The sequence below is a fragment of the Melanostigma gelatinosum genome, assembly GCF_949748355.1.
Source record: "Melanostigma gelatinosum genome assembly, chromosome: 10".
Lineage (NCBI taxonomy): Eukaryota > Metazoa > Chordata > Actinopteri > Perciformes > Zoarcidae > Melanostigma > Melanostigma gelatinosum.
Genome location: NC_136643.1, coordinates 5252620 through 5268388, shown reverse-complemented (window position 1 = coordinate 5268388; position 15769 = coordinate 5252620). Strand labels below are relative to the sequence as shown.

Genomic DNA, 15769 nt, shown 5'->3' with positions numbered 1-15769 from the left:
GTTGATGTGATTGAAAACCTGCGCGCGCTCCCGCACTCTCCAACACACACACACACACACACACACACACGGTCCAAACGCACCAAAAACAGCTGATGTCATGGACAGGACGAGACGCGGCGGATAAGGGAAACCCTCCTCTCGTGAGTGACTCAGTATTTGTTTTCTTAACCCGCCGCTTCGGTCGCCGCGTGCTGTATGTGACATCCAGCTGTTGTTGCTCGAGGGATGCTACCGACGTGCTGCCGCGCGCTAGCTTGTCGGTTCTCCAGGAAGTGACATTCTCATCCTCCGGAGTAGGCCTTGATTCAATAACGTCGCGCATTTGCTACACTACGAGGTGTCCATGTTGTCACATTTCGTGGTCACTTCGTTTAGGACCCACGCTTGCGCACAAAACGTGTACTGTGGTTAGCTTGTTTTTGTCCAATGTAGCCCCTTAGCTCTCATCCGTTTCCATAGTAACCTTGGCTCCGTCGAGCTGACGTTCGCTCAGCTTTCAATCTCAGGATGGATATGCACTGTATACAAATATATATATATATATATAACATGCGTTTCTTTGATTGACAGCCAGTCGTGCGACCGGTCGTATGCCACAGTAGCTTGTCACGTGTTGACAAGGTGGTTGAGCAGTTTCTTCTAGGGGTTTTTGAGGATTTCACATTCGCCCACTGGAGCCTGCGAGGCCACATTCTGGGGGCTTTATATATTAAATCCTCCAGGTGTAGTCTTTAAGATTACCAAGATTGATTTGGATTTCCATTTAGAAAACCTTCATGAAATGAGCTGACAGTACTGTCACCTGACAACTCTTTAACATGCAGCAAGCAGAATGTTAACATGAAACCGACCTAATGATGTGATGATAATGAACATTTGCTGCAACAGTATGCCAAGACAAGGAGTCAATTGTGTGTTTCACTTAATACCTCAATATCATTACTTATACTCTTGAAGCTGCTGTAATGAAAATGTTGACGTGGGTCAAATCACTAAATGTGTAATGTGAAAGTGTCATCACCTAATTCTGCAACGCCCCTCAGCCCTACGGAGCCTTTTAGTGTCCTTCAGCTGACTGTTTTGGTTTGACGTCCCACAACTTTACTCTTTTGGCTCACATTTTTCAGATGCAGCAGGCCGGTGCCGTGCTAACATATTACCTGTAAAGTTGCAAACAGTTTTGTAAACATTGATGATGATTGCCCATGATTCTTGAGCCTATTTAAGGGTGATGGAAGAGAAAGAAAGAAATCAACCACGCTTTCTTTCCTTCGATGTTACCACCGGAGTGCACTCCTCAAGAGTAAAACTTCAGCGAAGACCTCTCGCAGACTCCAACAAATACTCTCACAGTAACAATTAATCTGCCCAGTGATCACATCCTGCCCATGAGGAACATGTCCTCTCTCTCAAATGGGGAAGTAATTGCAGTCTTTGCCACCTATACTCCCACATAATAGCACTTAGACCCTGTAATTTAGTTTTCACTCTTCTTCATGTCCCCGTCTGCATATGTTAAGAGTAGCAATTACACTGGGCAATTGCTTCTAACTACATGGGGTTCATAGGCACACTTTCTTTTCTTGGTGGGAGCAGGGAAGGAAACAAGGATCTGATACAGTCACATTGTTCCATCTACATTCCCAAGTGTTCCCCGTGCTTAGATTTGAACCTGTAAAAGGTGTATATTCAGGCTATGTCCCTTTAAAAAAAAAGAAGAAAAAACCTTCTTTGTTGAGTTTCAGTCAGTTGAGTACCGGTTCAAAAGGCTCACGATGCAGTGACAGTGACACATTTCACCCGAGCTTTAGGACATTGATGCCTGTTCCTTTTCTGAATCTTTTTTTGTGTGTATGTTGAATCTATTGTTTTGATGTGATGTACTTTAACTATCCTATCTTATTGAATTGTATTTCAGTGCACTGTTTTTCTTGAAGGATTGCTTTGCTCAAATGTCAACATTGTTCACGTTCCTATTGAGCCATGCGGATAGTTTCTGTCTCTGACATCTCTGCCTCTATCCCAGTATAATAAAAAGGGGTGTGGAGAAAAAAAATCTGGATTTTTAAAAACCTATTTGTTTCTCCAAAGTAAATTAGATATTGCATTTGAATATGAAAATGAATATTCGATTGTTCAAAAAGAAAAAAAGCAGCACTACTGATGCTGTCTGACGGAGATGCAACATTCGGTCACGCTGAACAAGGAATAATCCAATAATAAATCAATACACCACGTGGTTGCAGTTCTTTGCTGGAGGTCAGACTGGAGACGTAACCGATAGTACTTGCTGTCTTCTGACTTTTTAAACAGAAAACACACGTTTAATATTGTGATATTTACTTGGAAATGACAAACACTATAGTCATCAGCAAGTAGGAAACTTTCAGGCGATACCTCCAGCCAGCTGCCACCATACGTCATATAGGTAACTCCTCATTTCAACTTCACCAATCAGCTGCTCCTCGTCCGCTGCAGCGCTTTCAAAGCGAGCGACAGGAATACATAGAAACAGGGCGTCGCAGTGCTGCGTCACAGGTGGCCAGTTAGGACATATAGCGTGTCGATTTGTTGAAAAAATCACACAAAATACCAATTTTACAGTGTTCATTTATGTCCACTTCATTTTTGTAATTGGCAAATTTCTGAGAAACGAAAGCCGACCAATTGTATTAATGTGACAGCATACATTTGTTATTGTTTTTATGTTCTTGAAGTCACTGAAAAACCTTTTTGTAAAAAGTGTTTATTTGTGCAAGTTTAGCATGAATAAATGTTACACTTTGCCTTTGTGTGTTCACATTGTTTTGGGGGATATTGCACACAGCGACTGTAGTAGATCCTGCAATTACAACTCCGGTGTGCTGAGTTGAGAATCGATTTTGAAGCAGGAATCGTTCTGAATCGAGAGTCTATTTTGAATTGAATCGTGAAATCCTGAAAGATTCACGCCCCTTATGATGAAGGTGAACGGAGATGATCTTGAGTCTCCGATACTCTGGGTATGAAACTTCACTTTTTCGCCGTTTTCATTGACACTATTCTGCCAAAGAAATAGTTCCTCTGAAAACATATCCAGAGTAAAAGGGGCTGTTGTTTCGAGAAAGAGAGGTTTTAAATTGTGCTGGGAGCCCCACAGATGTTGTATTGAGCGTGGCACCAGAGATACCAGATATAGATACCTCAACATTGTCAAAAATAAGCAAAACTATCAGCATGGCTTCATAGAGAAAACAAGTGTTTATGTAAGTTGGGTTGCACCGCATTAACTGCATAGCTGTGTGTTGCTGAAGCTGCACCTCGCAGTACTTGTGAATATGCTCTCTCACCCCTCTTTACCGCTCTTATGACTGCTACCGTTCACTGTCTGCTGCCACAGGACCTCCAGGCCTGTAGGACATTCTCCTTTTTGCATCTCTAGTCTGTCTTTCTGGTTGGTTTCTCCACCCCTTCTGTTGGCCTGGGGATGAACGCACCAATGAGGAGCCTCACAGTGAGTCCCCCCCCCCCTGGTCCTCCTCCACCCCGCCATCTCTCTTCTATCCACAACACCTCAGTCACTCACTCACTGAGTGTGTCGCATATATGCCTTGATGTCAGACGTGGTGGGCATTCCTGTCTCCTCTGAGCATACTGTAGATGTGGGTAGTGTACTGTACACCATATGAGCCATGATGTTGACTAACTGTTGTGTGTTATTTACAGGGTATGCCTGATCGCATGTTATGTGCAGTACTGGAGCAATTTCAGCTTTACTTTTCCCTTTGGTATGTGCGCTTTGTCTTCATTCAGAGTCATTTCTTCTTGTGTTCTTATGTTGAAACGGCCTGTACATGTTTCTTTTTTCTGCATACACACGTGCACACAGACGCACACACAAACACGGTATGCACGGGTAAAAAAAAGGCCGACGTTGGCACAGCTTAATCTACTGGGCGCCTCTTTCCCCCTCCCGAGTGGTAAGTGACTGGAGCTGTTCCAATGTGAATACACTCGTCCTGTGTTCCATGTGTGCTACGTTGTGTATCACGGTGGCCATTCAACAATGCAACATGTTTGGTTTTTCTGTTCTGGCCATTCAAGTCAGGGTACTTTATTTGAATATGTCTGGCAGTGATTACATCCCAAGGCCACGATTGATACACATTTTATTTAATACGTTTTCTAAAGTCAGTTGCTGTTAATATGGCCATATATGACAGGCCAAGGGCCTCTTTGCTGCATTAAGTACACCTAAAACGTATTTATTTAGATGTATGTTCCACATGATTTGAGTTACAATCAGTGGATCACCCCAAAGCCCAGACTTGGATGCAGCCAGAGTGTTTCTCCTGTTCCGCGTTGAGCTTTGTTCACCGCGTGGTCTCCCCGCCTCCCTCTCTCTGTCAGATCCACTCCCTGTATAGCACAGCGAGCCCCAGCATGCTGAAGAGGAAACAGAGCTCACGGGTCGAGGCCCAGCCCATGACCGACTTTGGGCCAGACGAGACCCTCGCAGACAGCGCCGACATCTTCTGGATCAACAAACCAGTGAGTTTGCCACAAAACTATCTCCGTCCTCTTCAAGCCACACGTTTCCGTTATTTTGAAGTCAGCTGGACAGCGTAGAATGTGAAAGAAGTATTATGGCGGCCTTTGTCATCATTTTTCTTTTTGTCTCCTGCAGTGGGTGCACACTCTGCTGCGGGCCTGCGCCATCATCAGTGTCATCTCCGTGTCCATGAACACCCCGAAGACATTCGAGCACTACCCTCCGTTGCAGTACGTGACCTTCACGCTGGACACACTGCTCATGTTCCTCTTCACCGCCGAGATGATCGCCAAGATGCACATCCGAGGGATCATCAAGGTAGCTGCCGAGGGAGTCGCGAGGTCACGGGACGCGCGTTAACGAAATCAAGTTAACAAGATAATATGATTTTTAGACGATGAAATGCCAACAAAGGAAACAGGCAATGCATTGAACTAAAGAGGGAAAGTGCAGTTTCATTGCATCTTGGAAGCTACTCTGTGACACATAAAGTCCTTCTGGGTTATTGGAAGAATTTTATTTGAATATTTCGTTTGTCTTTCAAATTTATTTTATTTGTTGTTTTCCATTCTGTCCAGAGTATTGGACTGATTAGTTTTTGTGCATATAACCAGAACGCAGTGGAGGCAACCTTCCCGTTACCGGTCCAGTCAAACAACATGAGAACACTGAAGTACGCAGTTTAATTTTTGACATAACCGCTTTGCCAGTTTGCTAAATGTCAGTGGAATTAGGTAACAGCCACTTGACACCTGACCGACTGCATGCTGGTCCATCAGCCCTTTTGTTTTGCGTCAGATTTCAGTCAGGCTTTAGAAAGGCAACCTCACTGGTTGCATCGACCAGCACGTTCAGATGATTCGACACGATTAAAGAAGAATCTGAGGGAGACAAATAATGTTCTTTCGAAGCATCCAGGAACGGACAGCTGGCAGATGAAAGGCCTGTAATTACTGTCATTAAAATGTGTGGACAGCTTAATTGGCAAATCAAGGATAATAAGCAGAGAGGCACCGGAGGACACCTGTGCAGGGAAACTGCATGACAACTGGAACATTTCGTATACATACACACACATATATATATATATATATATATATATATATATATATATATATATATATATATATATATATATATATATATATATATATATATATATATATATATACGTGGTGAAGTAATTGCATGCTCTTGTTCTTGTCAGTGTGTAATCAAACATGGTCTTATCTGTGGAGCACACACCCTCCTATTTACAGCCTTTCTTCCTGCGGAAGATTGACCCCCTAAGAGCTTCTCTCTCTCTCTCTGTGTATCTCTCTCTCGCTCTCTCTCTGTGTGTGTGTCTCTGTCTCTCTGTCTCTCTCTCTGTCTCTCTCGCTTTTGCTCTCTCTGTGTGTGTCTCTGTCTGTCTCTCTCGCTCTCTCTCTCTCTGTGTGTCTCTGTCTCTCGCTCTCTCTGTGTGTGTCTCTGTCTCTCTCTGTCTCTCTCTCGCTCTCTCTCTCTCTGTGTGTGTGTGTGTGTGTGTCTCTCTCTCTGGCTCTGTCTCTCGCTCTCTCTCTCTCTCTCTCTGTGTGTGTGTCTCTGTCTCTCGCTCTCTCTCTCTCTCTCTCTTTCTCTCTCTTTCTCTCTCTGTATCTCTATCTCTGTGTCTGTCAGTGGTAATGAAGTACGGTATGCCCATTTTTGCCCCATGACATTTCAGTTTGTTCACACTTCAGGGGCCTGATCATTCTTTTGTCTTTTCACGTCGAAAACAAGGCTGTTTTTTTAAAAATTGCGGTCAGACACAAAGACTTGATATTGGAACCATTGTCAGCGCTATGAATCCCAGCAGTTTTAAATGCTTAAAACGTAACAGGCTGTCTTGTAATTGTTAGAATGCACCACCTTTTCGTGGAATCTATGGCCTTGGATAATGAAGATGTTCACAATGTTGATTCATATTTCTTGCTCCTTTTCTTCTCTTCCTGTTCCTCTCTTGTTTTTTGGCCTCGTGTTGATGCCTCTGTTTCTCTCTGCACAGGGGGACAACTCTTATGTGAAAGATCGCTGGTGTATGTTTGATGGATTCATGGTGCTTTTCATCTGGGTGTCCCTGGTGCTGCAGGTATATTGCAACATATTTTTCATTATGTTGGCATTTTTTAAATTTGAGCCCTCAAAGTGCTTGGACAGCGTTGTAGTTGCCTGGTTTTGTACTTCTTAACGATCCAATCCTCTTTGTGTCAGGTGTTTGAAATCGCGGAGCTGGTGGATCAGATGTCTCCGTGGGGAATGTTGCGGATCCCCCGAGCGCTCATTATGATCCGGGCCTTCCGGATCTACTTCCGCTTCGAGCTCCCTCGCTCCCGCATCACCAACATACTGAAGTAGAAACACTGTCATGAGCATTCCTCCTCACTACGGCCGTCACGATTAATGGATGGTTCGCTCAACTTTCTTTCCCGCTCCTCTGCTTCTGCAGGCGATCCGGGGAACAGATCTGGAGCGTCTCCATCTTCCTGCTGTTTTTTCTCCTCCTGTACGGAATCCTGGGCGTTCAAATGTTCGGAACGTTCAACCATCACTGCGTCACTAATGACACGCAGAGAGGGTAGGAACGCAGTTTCACTTTGGATGCCTTTTTGTTGTTCGTTGACACAGTTATTACTTGTTTCAAGTGCTAAACTGTCATCCTTTAATGAGCACCATTAAATAGCTTGATGGAGGCCGTCTTTCCCGGCTTTAATGGAGGCGATGCATTTAAATTAGTTTTACTGAAAACGGTTTACTGAAGCAATAATGGTTAGTGAAGTTGTTTGAAGAAGCTATAAGATACTGTACACAGAGTGTCTTTTCCTGATTACAGTTTATGGAGGAGGGTCAACACTAAGTGCAAAAACATCCAAGCGAAACACCGTTGGAACAGACATACATGAGCCTGACATCCAGCCAGACATTTAATCCGCTTAGTTACGGGCTGTAAAAGCCGATCTTCGATCATTTGCCGGCAAGCATATTTGATCGCAACATAAATAGCCTATGAATACAGCTACTGAAAACCCCCTGGACGTGTACTGTAGGCCCCCCTCATCAGTGTTGATGAGTTCTTCCTGTGGGCTTTGTGCTCGCAAGTTAATATTATGATTTCTGCTTTGCAGAGGTGGTAGCTTGTTTTCCAGTCTGCCTGTGTGAAACATTGCAGGAGTCTGCACAATCTGGATGCTGCATTAAGCGACCTGAAGCTACTTTTGCATTTAATGCACTACACCCAGCTGCCAGACTTCATATTAAAGTTATTTTTGCAGCATATTATACATACTTTCTGGCTCTTCTCTCTCCATTTCTTTGCTTGCCCTCTTCTTACCCCATAGCCGTTTCTTTGCGTCAGCTTGAATAGAAAGTGTTCAGTCATGTGCTTCTTTTGGCCTATCGGTGCCATTGCCCACGTTAACGCCTGCATTTTTTTTTTTAACACGCAGCGAATTGCAATTCCTGTGACGTGACAATTAAAATCAATTCCATTCTGAAGCAGCTTTTATAGCCAAACCCACATCGTGAAGACCATCTGTACGGGTGTGCTGTTCATTGCAATTATGATTCCAGCCAGCGATGGGACGTAAATCAAAGGTTCCAACAGAGACAGACCTTTGGTAACTTAGTCCTCTTTAAATATAACCTTGTTATGAGAATGAATATTGCACATTTTTATAATATAAGACAAGACTTGATGAGGAATATCTAACGTCAAACCTAACGTCGGTGTGGTGCAACAACAGTGTCTTTCTTTGAGACCAATAGCCTTCCCCTGCACATGCCATGGTAGTCCATTTAGTGTGAAAGCTCAGTTATACAGAGTCTGTGTCCTCTTTTCAGCCCACATTGTGACATCCGCTCGAATGAATTACAGCAAAGCAAAGATGGGTCAACTGATCAGTCAGTACAGTCGGTAGGTACCTACTGAGCCGAGTCTCACATCCTGACTGCATCTGGTCTTTGGTAATTAGTTTGGTGTGACCTTCTAAGCAGCCTTACACATTAAATTAGCTCTCCTTAAGTGGAGCATCACCTTCTTTCCATACCCAATAGCGTTATTAATTCCAGTAATTTAGAGGGTACATAAGCAAGAGCTCATTACTGGAATACCTTGTTTACTTTAAACATCGGTGTTCAGCACATTATTGCAGCGGGAAGCACAACAACTTGTGGGCAGATGGCGAAATAAAGCCATGTTTCTTAAGAATAATATAGCCTTTATTTGGAGGCAAAATAGGAAAAGAAAGTTAAATTATTCTGTTGAAATATTCAAAGAACTTTAATTGAATTGCCTTTAGGAAACTCGAATTAAAGAGAAATGGTCAGTCGGCACCAGGGGAGATGTAGTATGGGGGAGTTGTGACGGTTTGTGCAGATCGCTGTGCAGAACCGTAATTTGTGAAGGATCTGATTTCAACCATTGGGTTGAAGATGATGATATGAAACAGAGAACAGGAATCCCTGCGGAGACAAAAAACGGGGGAAGCGACCATCATGATTAAAGCCCCAGGCTGCAGGGAGAGTTCACACTCATTGTGATGATTAATAAATTCCTTCATTGTCCTGCTTAACGGCTACCCATCTACCTCCCGTCACATATCTTGTGCGCCCTATAGGGACATGGCATGCATTGACCATCAGTATCAGGAAAGATAGCAGAAGACGTTGTCACATTTATAGCAGACGTCCCTTTGTAATATTATTCTAAAAGTGTGGCGTGGCAGCTGCACATGACATTTGTTTGCTGCTGTGCTCATTTCCCTAAATCCCTCACATACATATGCTCCTATTGGGATATTTTAGAAATATGTCACACAAGGACTGATGTGTCTAATCTCTATCTGTCATATGCCCTTTGGCACAATGTCAAAGCTCCCCAGCTTTTCAAACACAGGGCATTTGATGGGAATTGGGGGGAAAAGCATCAGGGGGGACATTTTCTGATATGGATGTCAGATGAAAGGCTTTTGGATTTGTGAACAAAGTGGGGTCCTCTTTTGTCGATGTCAGGATTTTTGCAATCGACCTCGTTGCTATTGAACTCCATGGAATGAATGATATGCACACGTTCAGTGTGTGTTGGATCTACAGAACAAAGACGTCACAAAGACGCAATTTGGACGTCACAAAGACGGTTTGTTTTGCATTTGACTCACCGAATTATTAATATTGCGTTACTGCTGGACATTTGGTCTCTCATCCGAGGCTTCATTTATCTCCTCTTTGTCGCCAAGAAACGTGATTCATTGGATAAGATACAGTGGTGTTAATCCTCCGCCGGCGTAATAAGCTCTATCGGATTCATCACCCTGCCTCTGATTGCCCTTTGTGATAGCGCAATATATTATCCCTTCTGATCCTGTAACCCGAATAAACAATTTGGACGATGTCTGGGCAGCCAATTTGAAGGCATTCATCTTCATTCGAGTAATCAAGCAGCTCCGGGAACAACACCTGTGGCTACGTGTGTGTGTGTGTGTGTGTGTGTGTGTGCGCGTGTGTGTGTGTGTGTGCGTGCGTGCGTGCATGCGTGTGCAGGCAGTAATCATCTGTGTATGTACACACGTGGACAAAATAGTTGGTACCCTTCCGTGAAAGAAAGAAAAACCCACAATGGTCACTAAAATAACTTGAAACTGACAAAAGTAACAATAAATAAAAATGTACTGAAAATGAACTAATACAAATCAGATATTGCTTTTAAATTGCGGTTCAACAGAATCATTTGAAAAAAAAAAAAACTAATGAAAATGGCCTGGACAAAAATGATGGTACCCTTAGCAAAATATTTTGTTGCACAACCTTTTGAGGCAATTACTGCAATCAAGTGATTTCTGTAACTCTCAATGAGACTTCTGCACCTGTCAGCAGGTATTTTGGCCCAGTCCTTGTGAGCAAACTGCTCCAGCTGTCTCAGGTTTGAAGGGTGCCTTCTCCAGAATGCATGTTTCAGCTCCTTCCACAGATGTTCAATAGGATTTAGATCAGGGCTCATAGAAGGCCACTTCAGAATAGTGCGATGCTTTGCTCTTAGCCATTCTTTGGTGTTTTTAGCTGTGTTTTGGGTCATTATCCTGTTGGAGGACCCATGACCTGTGACTGAGACCAAGCTTTCTGACACTGGGCAGCACATTTCGCTCCAGAATGCCTTTGTAGTCTTGAGATTTCATTGTACCCTGCACTGATTCAAGACACTGTGCCAGATGCAGCAAAGCAGCCCCAGAACATAACCGAGCCTCCTCCATGTTTCACAGTAGTTATGTTCTTTTTTTGCATGCTTCATTTTTGCGTCTGTGAACATAGAGCTGATGAGCCAAAAAGCTCCAGTTGTGTCTCATCTGTCCAAAGGACATTCTCCCAGAAGCTTTGAGGCTTGTCGAAATGCATTTTGGCAAATTCTAGTTTCAAAACTGGAGCTTTTTGGCAAGTCACATCAGCTCTATTTTCACAGACGCAAAAATGAAGCACCTACCTACTGTGAAACATGGAGGAGGCTCGGTTATGTTCTGGGGCTGCTTTGCTGCATCTGGCACAGGGTGTCTTGAATCAGTGCAGGGTACAATGAAATCTCAAGACTACCAAGGCATTCTGGAGCGAAATGTGCTGCCCAGTGTCAGAAAGCATAAACATTTGACTTATAAACTCCCTGGTTTCATTATAGAGCACATTATAGCCGTCAAATCTTAGAATGGCAATTGCTACTTGTACCTTCTCTTTTCATGATACTGATTCCATTTACCACACATTGCACACTTCTCTTTAATAAGTTTGTTTCGTTTTTTTAAACCTTTTTGTCAGTAATGTGACATGGAACAGCTTGGCCATCCCGGACACCCATTGTTCCCCTGATGGGGAGGGCTACCAGTGCCCTCATGGCTTCAAATGCATGGACCTGGAGGAGCTGGGCCTCAGCCGACAGGAGCTCGGCTATAGTGGCTTCAATGAACTAGGTACGAGCTGCACACCTAACACGTTTAATGCATTCAAACACATGCTCATAACTGTCTGATAAGGACTAAACCTCTGTGAAGTAATTCCCATTAATAAAAGCTTTAGTTTTCACTGTTTTTTCCCACTTAAAAGGTATCGTATATTCTGTGGCAGAATGACCCAGTGTGAGAAAGCGAGAACTAAAGTGCTGCACATACCAGCTGCCGGTGTGAAGCAGTGCCACACGGCCGCGTTCTTATCAGCTGAACGGCGCTCGGTTCCAGTGTCGGTGCACAGTGCAGCGCCCCTAATCTGTAGATAGCCGTGAAGGAGAGGGAGAGCTTCACAGTCAACCTCACCTTGATTCAGACATTATAGACTGGAACGTGACGCATTCAGTGCAATTTACAGCCTCAATATTCTGGTCTATCGACACACTTTATGAATATTAATGTAGCTTTTACTGTGACGCTTAAGTGCCTTATATAAAAACCCTGACTTTATAATTATGTGCGATCCTATTTTTAGGAATGGTTCTCACCTCCTAAAAGAGTTTATTGAGGATAAAGATGTACTATTTTTATTCACACCCATGCAGAGGCAATAAATAGTTCATAAAGATACACTTTCCCACTGGACAAAAAACCCAATAACAACCACCAACATCTGGCTTTTGTCTTTTGAGGGAAAGGTTACAATCAGTGTTTATTGTCAGTGATGGAAATTTGACTCCCGGTTGGATGCGCTACTTTTCGCGATGCTGTGACGTATGTTGAAGTGAATATATAATATATAACCAACAGGGATTTGGACAGTTATTATAATTATTAAAAAATGAAGCTCTACTCAAAGCCAGATAGATATCCAGTCATTTTACCTCGCTGATCATGGAAACAGCCTTCATTCAAACTAAATAAAACTAATCAAAAGCCATCTTTGTCAGTCTTTACATTGTTCCAACTATCACCAACTCTGGTTTGGTCGAACTAAAGCCATAATTCGTCGAGTTGATTTGAAAAGAAACGGAAGTTATATGCTCTCCTCAAAGCTACCAGACTGCATTCACAGAAACAGTCATTTTAACTCGCCGATCATTGTGAAAACACATTTCGACAGCGACAAAAGAAACTCACAGAATTGAGGTTAATAAACTACATCTGACCAGATTAGTTGCTGACGTGCCTTAAAGATAATCTCATCGGATTAATGAGTGTCTGTGAGTTGGAATTTAAAGTCTTATCACGATAAAGAAGGGAGGATACCGGCGTGCTGTGTTTTTCACGGGCTGTCAGAGCCTACCGGTACTTTCATTATATAGAAACTCAAGGTGTTGTCTTTTTTGAAAGGCTTAGTTTGAGGGGAACCATGATAATTGGAGCGAAGCTCACAGACATCACCGCGTTAAGCGAAAGGCCGACACTGACACTTCTTTCAATAACAATCTCTGCTTTTCATCTGACTGTACACCTCTCCGCCTCCTCTGTCTGTCTTTGTTTTTAGGTACGAGCATCTTTACCGTGTATGAGGCGGCATCACAGGAGGGTTGGGTGTTCCTCATGTACAGAGCCATCGACAGTTTCCCACGCTGGCGCTCGTACTTCTACTTCATGACTCTCATTTTCTTCTTGGCATGGCTTGTGAAGGTTAGAGCCAGTCTCTCTCTACACTGCACTTTTCACAATGCTTTCGGCTCCCATGGCGCGGAAGCATGGGAGAGCTGAACACTCTAATTGACATAACCTAATCTTTTCACCTGCAGACCCAACCATTTCCCCTTGTTAGTGGAATGTTCTCTGGCTAATGAGACGGAATGTCCCGTCACAGATAGTTAAAGGAAGTCGAGAGACGGACCTGCCCTTTGCCATTTTATTTTGAATAGCCCCTTCCTCTCTCACCGTCTCTGTTTCACTCCCTCTCTGTCTCTCCCCTTCACAGAACGTGTTCATTGCAGTCATCATCGAGACATTTGCCGAGATAAGAGTGCAATTTCAGCAGATGTGGGGGTCAAGGAGCAGTACCACCTCCACGGCTACAACACAGGTACAACGATCACACTCGACTTCATGTGGCTCCTTAATCGGACCTGATTCTAAACATTTCCTTCAACTCCGGCTTTCTTTAAAGCTGGTCATCTTGGGACAGAGTGCGAATAAAAAACAAAGAAAGAAACTGTCCATTCATCAGAGTTCAGCTCATCAAAGTTGCATGAATTCAAGAATCAAAGGAATGAGCCCGAATGCATTTTGACAGGACTGGCTTTCTTCAGGGTTACGAGAGTGCACGGTCATCAATAAATGCCTCCACTTCTGTTAGAATTGGCAGCCGAAGGGTGCTACACATGTCTGTTTCGGTGCTAGTGGGTAGAGAGCGTCTGCTTTGGCGACTTCAGGCTTGCATCTGTAAATTCCGCTGGCTTCATCAGACCATTACCATCTGCTGAGTTTGAAATAGTTGTGATTGAGAGTTGACACCTCCAAGTCTGAGGCCCGTGGTATTCTGTCTGTAAATGGTGGATTGCCCTCCTTTGGCTGGAAGCAAGTTACTTACATGAGTGAAGGAGTTACAGTCACAGGGTTTTGTACTCAAGTAAGGGTAAGATATGAAAAACCAAAGGCAAAAGACCGACTAGCAGATTAGCCCATCGCCAACAGTACCAAGCTGTCACGGTAAAGAGCGAGCTGAGCCTGAAGGGTAAGCTCTTGATTTACCTGTCAGTGTATGTTCCAAAGGGCAAGAGGTTTGGGAGGTTGACTAAATTCATGTGATCATTAGGGCAAGTGGCCGGAAATGGTTTGTATCACAGGACGTCTGGTGTCTCCCCGAGGGCCTTGGTAGGGAGGTTGGTTCTCCTGAAAAAGCTTGGAGAAGAATCGCTTCTCCTTGTCGTTAAAAGGAACGCTCTCAGGTAGTCTGGGGCATCTGATCAGGACGCTTCCTATACGACCCTTTGGAGGTATGCTGGGCATGTCAAACTGGAAGAAGAACAGAACATACTAGAGGATATGGCTGTGGACACCTGTGCTACCTGGCTTAGCCTTATTTTGCCCAGTCTCATGCGCCCTTATATGATTCACTTTTGTAGCAGTGGTGATTTAGTTACTTCAAGAAGACTTTGCCTTAGATTATCTGCATCCTTTTTAATTAAGACCATGAACCGCAATATACCTGGTTTCGATCCGGCTGGAGATCTTTTTTGCATCTTTCTCCCTCATTTCCTGTCATCTCTCCTCTGTTGCTATTTAATTAAGGCACAAAAAGCCACTTCCAAATAATTTGATGAAACAAGATAGATATGATTGCAAATGTTAGACTGTTAATAAATCAACATGAACCACTAAGCGAGTGACAACCCCAGAGTTTACATGAAGAACTTTGGCAAATACTGTGAAAGACATTTGTCTTCAAAGAGATTCATCAGATTTATTTTGAACTACGGTACTTTTTACAACATTGTATTTGGTCAGATAGGAATGTTGAAAAGTAAATGACTTGTCATGAGATCAGGCCATAGATGGATAAACACTAGAGAGAGAGAATAGGGAATGTGACAGTCGTTATGGCCTGACATATTCACCTTTATTCAAGGTCATAAAGAAGTGATTTGGGTGAGGGAAAAGTAATGATGATAAAATATGTTTGAGAGAATGAGAGGTGATCGGGTGTGAATGGTAGGATCTGAAATGACAGGAGAGTTAAAACAAGCAGACAGGATGAAAACAAACTAATATGAAGGGGAAGTCGTGACAGTTTAAGGTTTGTTTTATGATTACATTACAAGTGAAAACTGACTATGAAGAGGCAGAAAATCAGAGATGTTACTTGTTTTAGAAATATTCACAGAAAATATAGAACGCTACAGAAGGTGTTGTGTATATATAGCAGCAGCTAATTAAAATGCAACAATAAATAATGAATATTGTGGACAGATGCATGGATATGCATTTGTATTTAGCAGATATTTTGATTGAAAAGAGAAGCTATAGTTGGTCTTTCACTAAAGCACATCTGAAATGATACATTCGTATTGAATTAGTTCAGAATCCAAATCCCCTTTTAAACATGTGACAATGTTTATTTCATTATAATGAAGTTGGCCTGTGAAGCAGTGAACTGTTTTCAGTACTGTTCTTCATTAAAAATGATACATCTTGGAAAGTCATGACACAAGAACCTGTTCTTTCGATCATGATGGCAAACAGGCTGGTGCCACCGGCGTGTTTATACCGCCACGACCTTGAAAACAATTAGCCTTTCTTTCCATTATCCAAATTAATTGTTATCACATCG

The 15769-nt window shown here is 43.1% G+C and overlaps 1 protein-coding gene across 1 annotated transcript in view; it reads left to right on the top strand.

Annotated features, from left to right (window-relative positions):
• Positions 1 to 75: 75 nt before the first annotated feature.
• nalcn (sodium leak channel, non-selective) overlaps positions 76 to 15769 on the top strand; it is a 90786-nt gene continuing 75092 nt past the window's right edge. The window contains exons 1-11 of the mRNA XM_079277026.1: positions 76 to 143; positions 3383 to 3496; positions 3709 to 3770; positions 4393 to 4533; positions 4670 to 4852; positions 6561 to 6644; positions 6767 to 6906; positions 7002 to 7130; positions 11351 to 11502; positions 12983 to 13125; positions 13418 to 13522. Of these exons, the coding sequence (XP_079133152.1) occupies positions 3729 to 3770; positions 4393 to 4533; positions 4670 to 4852; positions 6561 to 6644; positions 6767 to 6906; positions 7002 to 7130; positions 11351 to 11502; positions 12983 to 13125; positions 13418 to 13522 (1119 nt within the window). The 5' untranslated portion in view covers positions 76 to 143; positions 3383 to 3496; positions 3709 to 3728. The remainder of the gene's footprint in view (positions 144 to 3382; positions 3497 to 3708; positions 3771 to 4392; positions 4534 to 4669; positions 4853 to 6560; positions 6645 to 6766; positions 6907 to 7001; positions 7131 to 11350; positions 11503 to 12982; positions 13126 to 13417; positions 13523 to 15769) is intronic.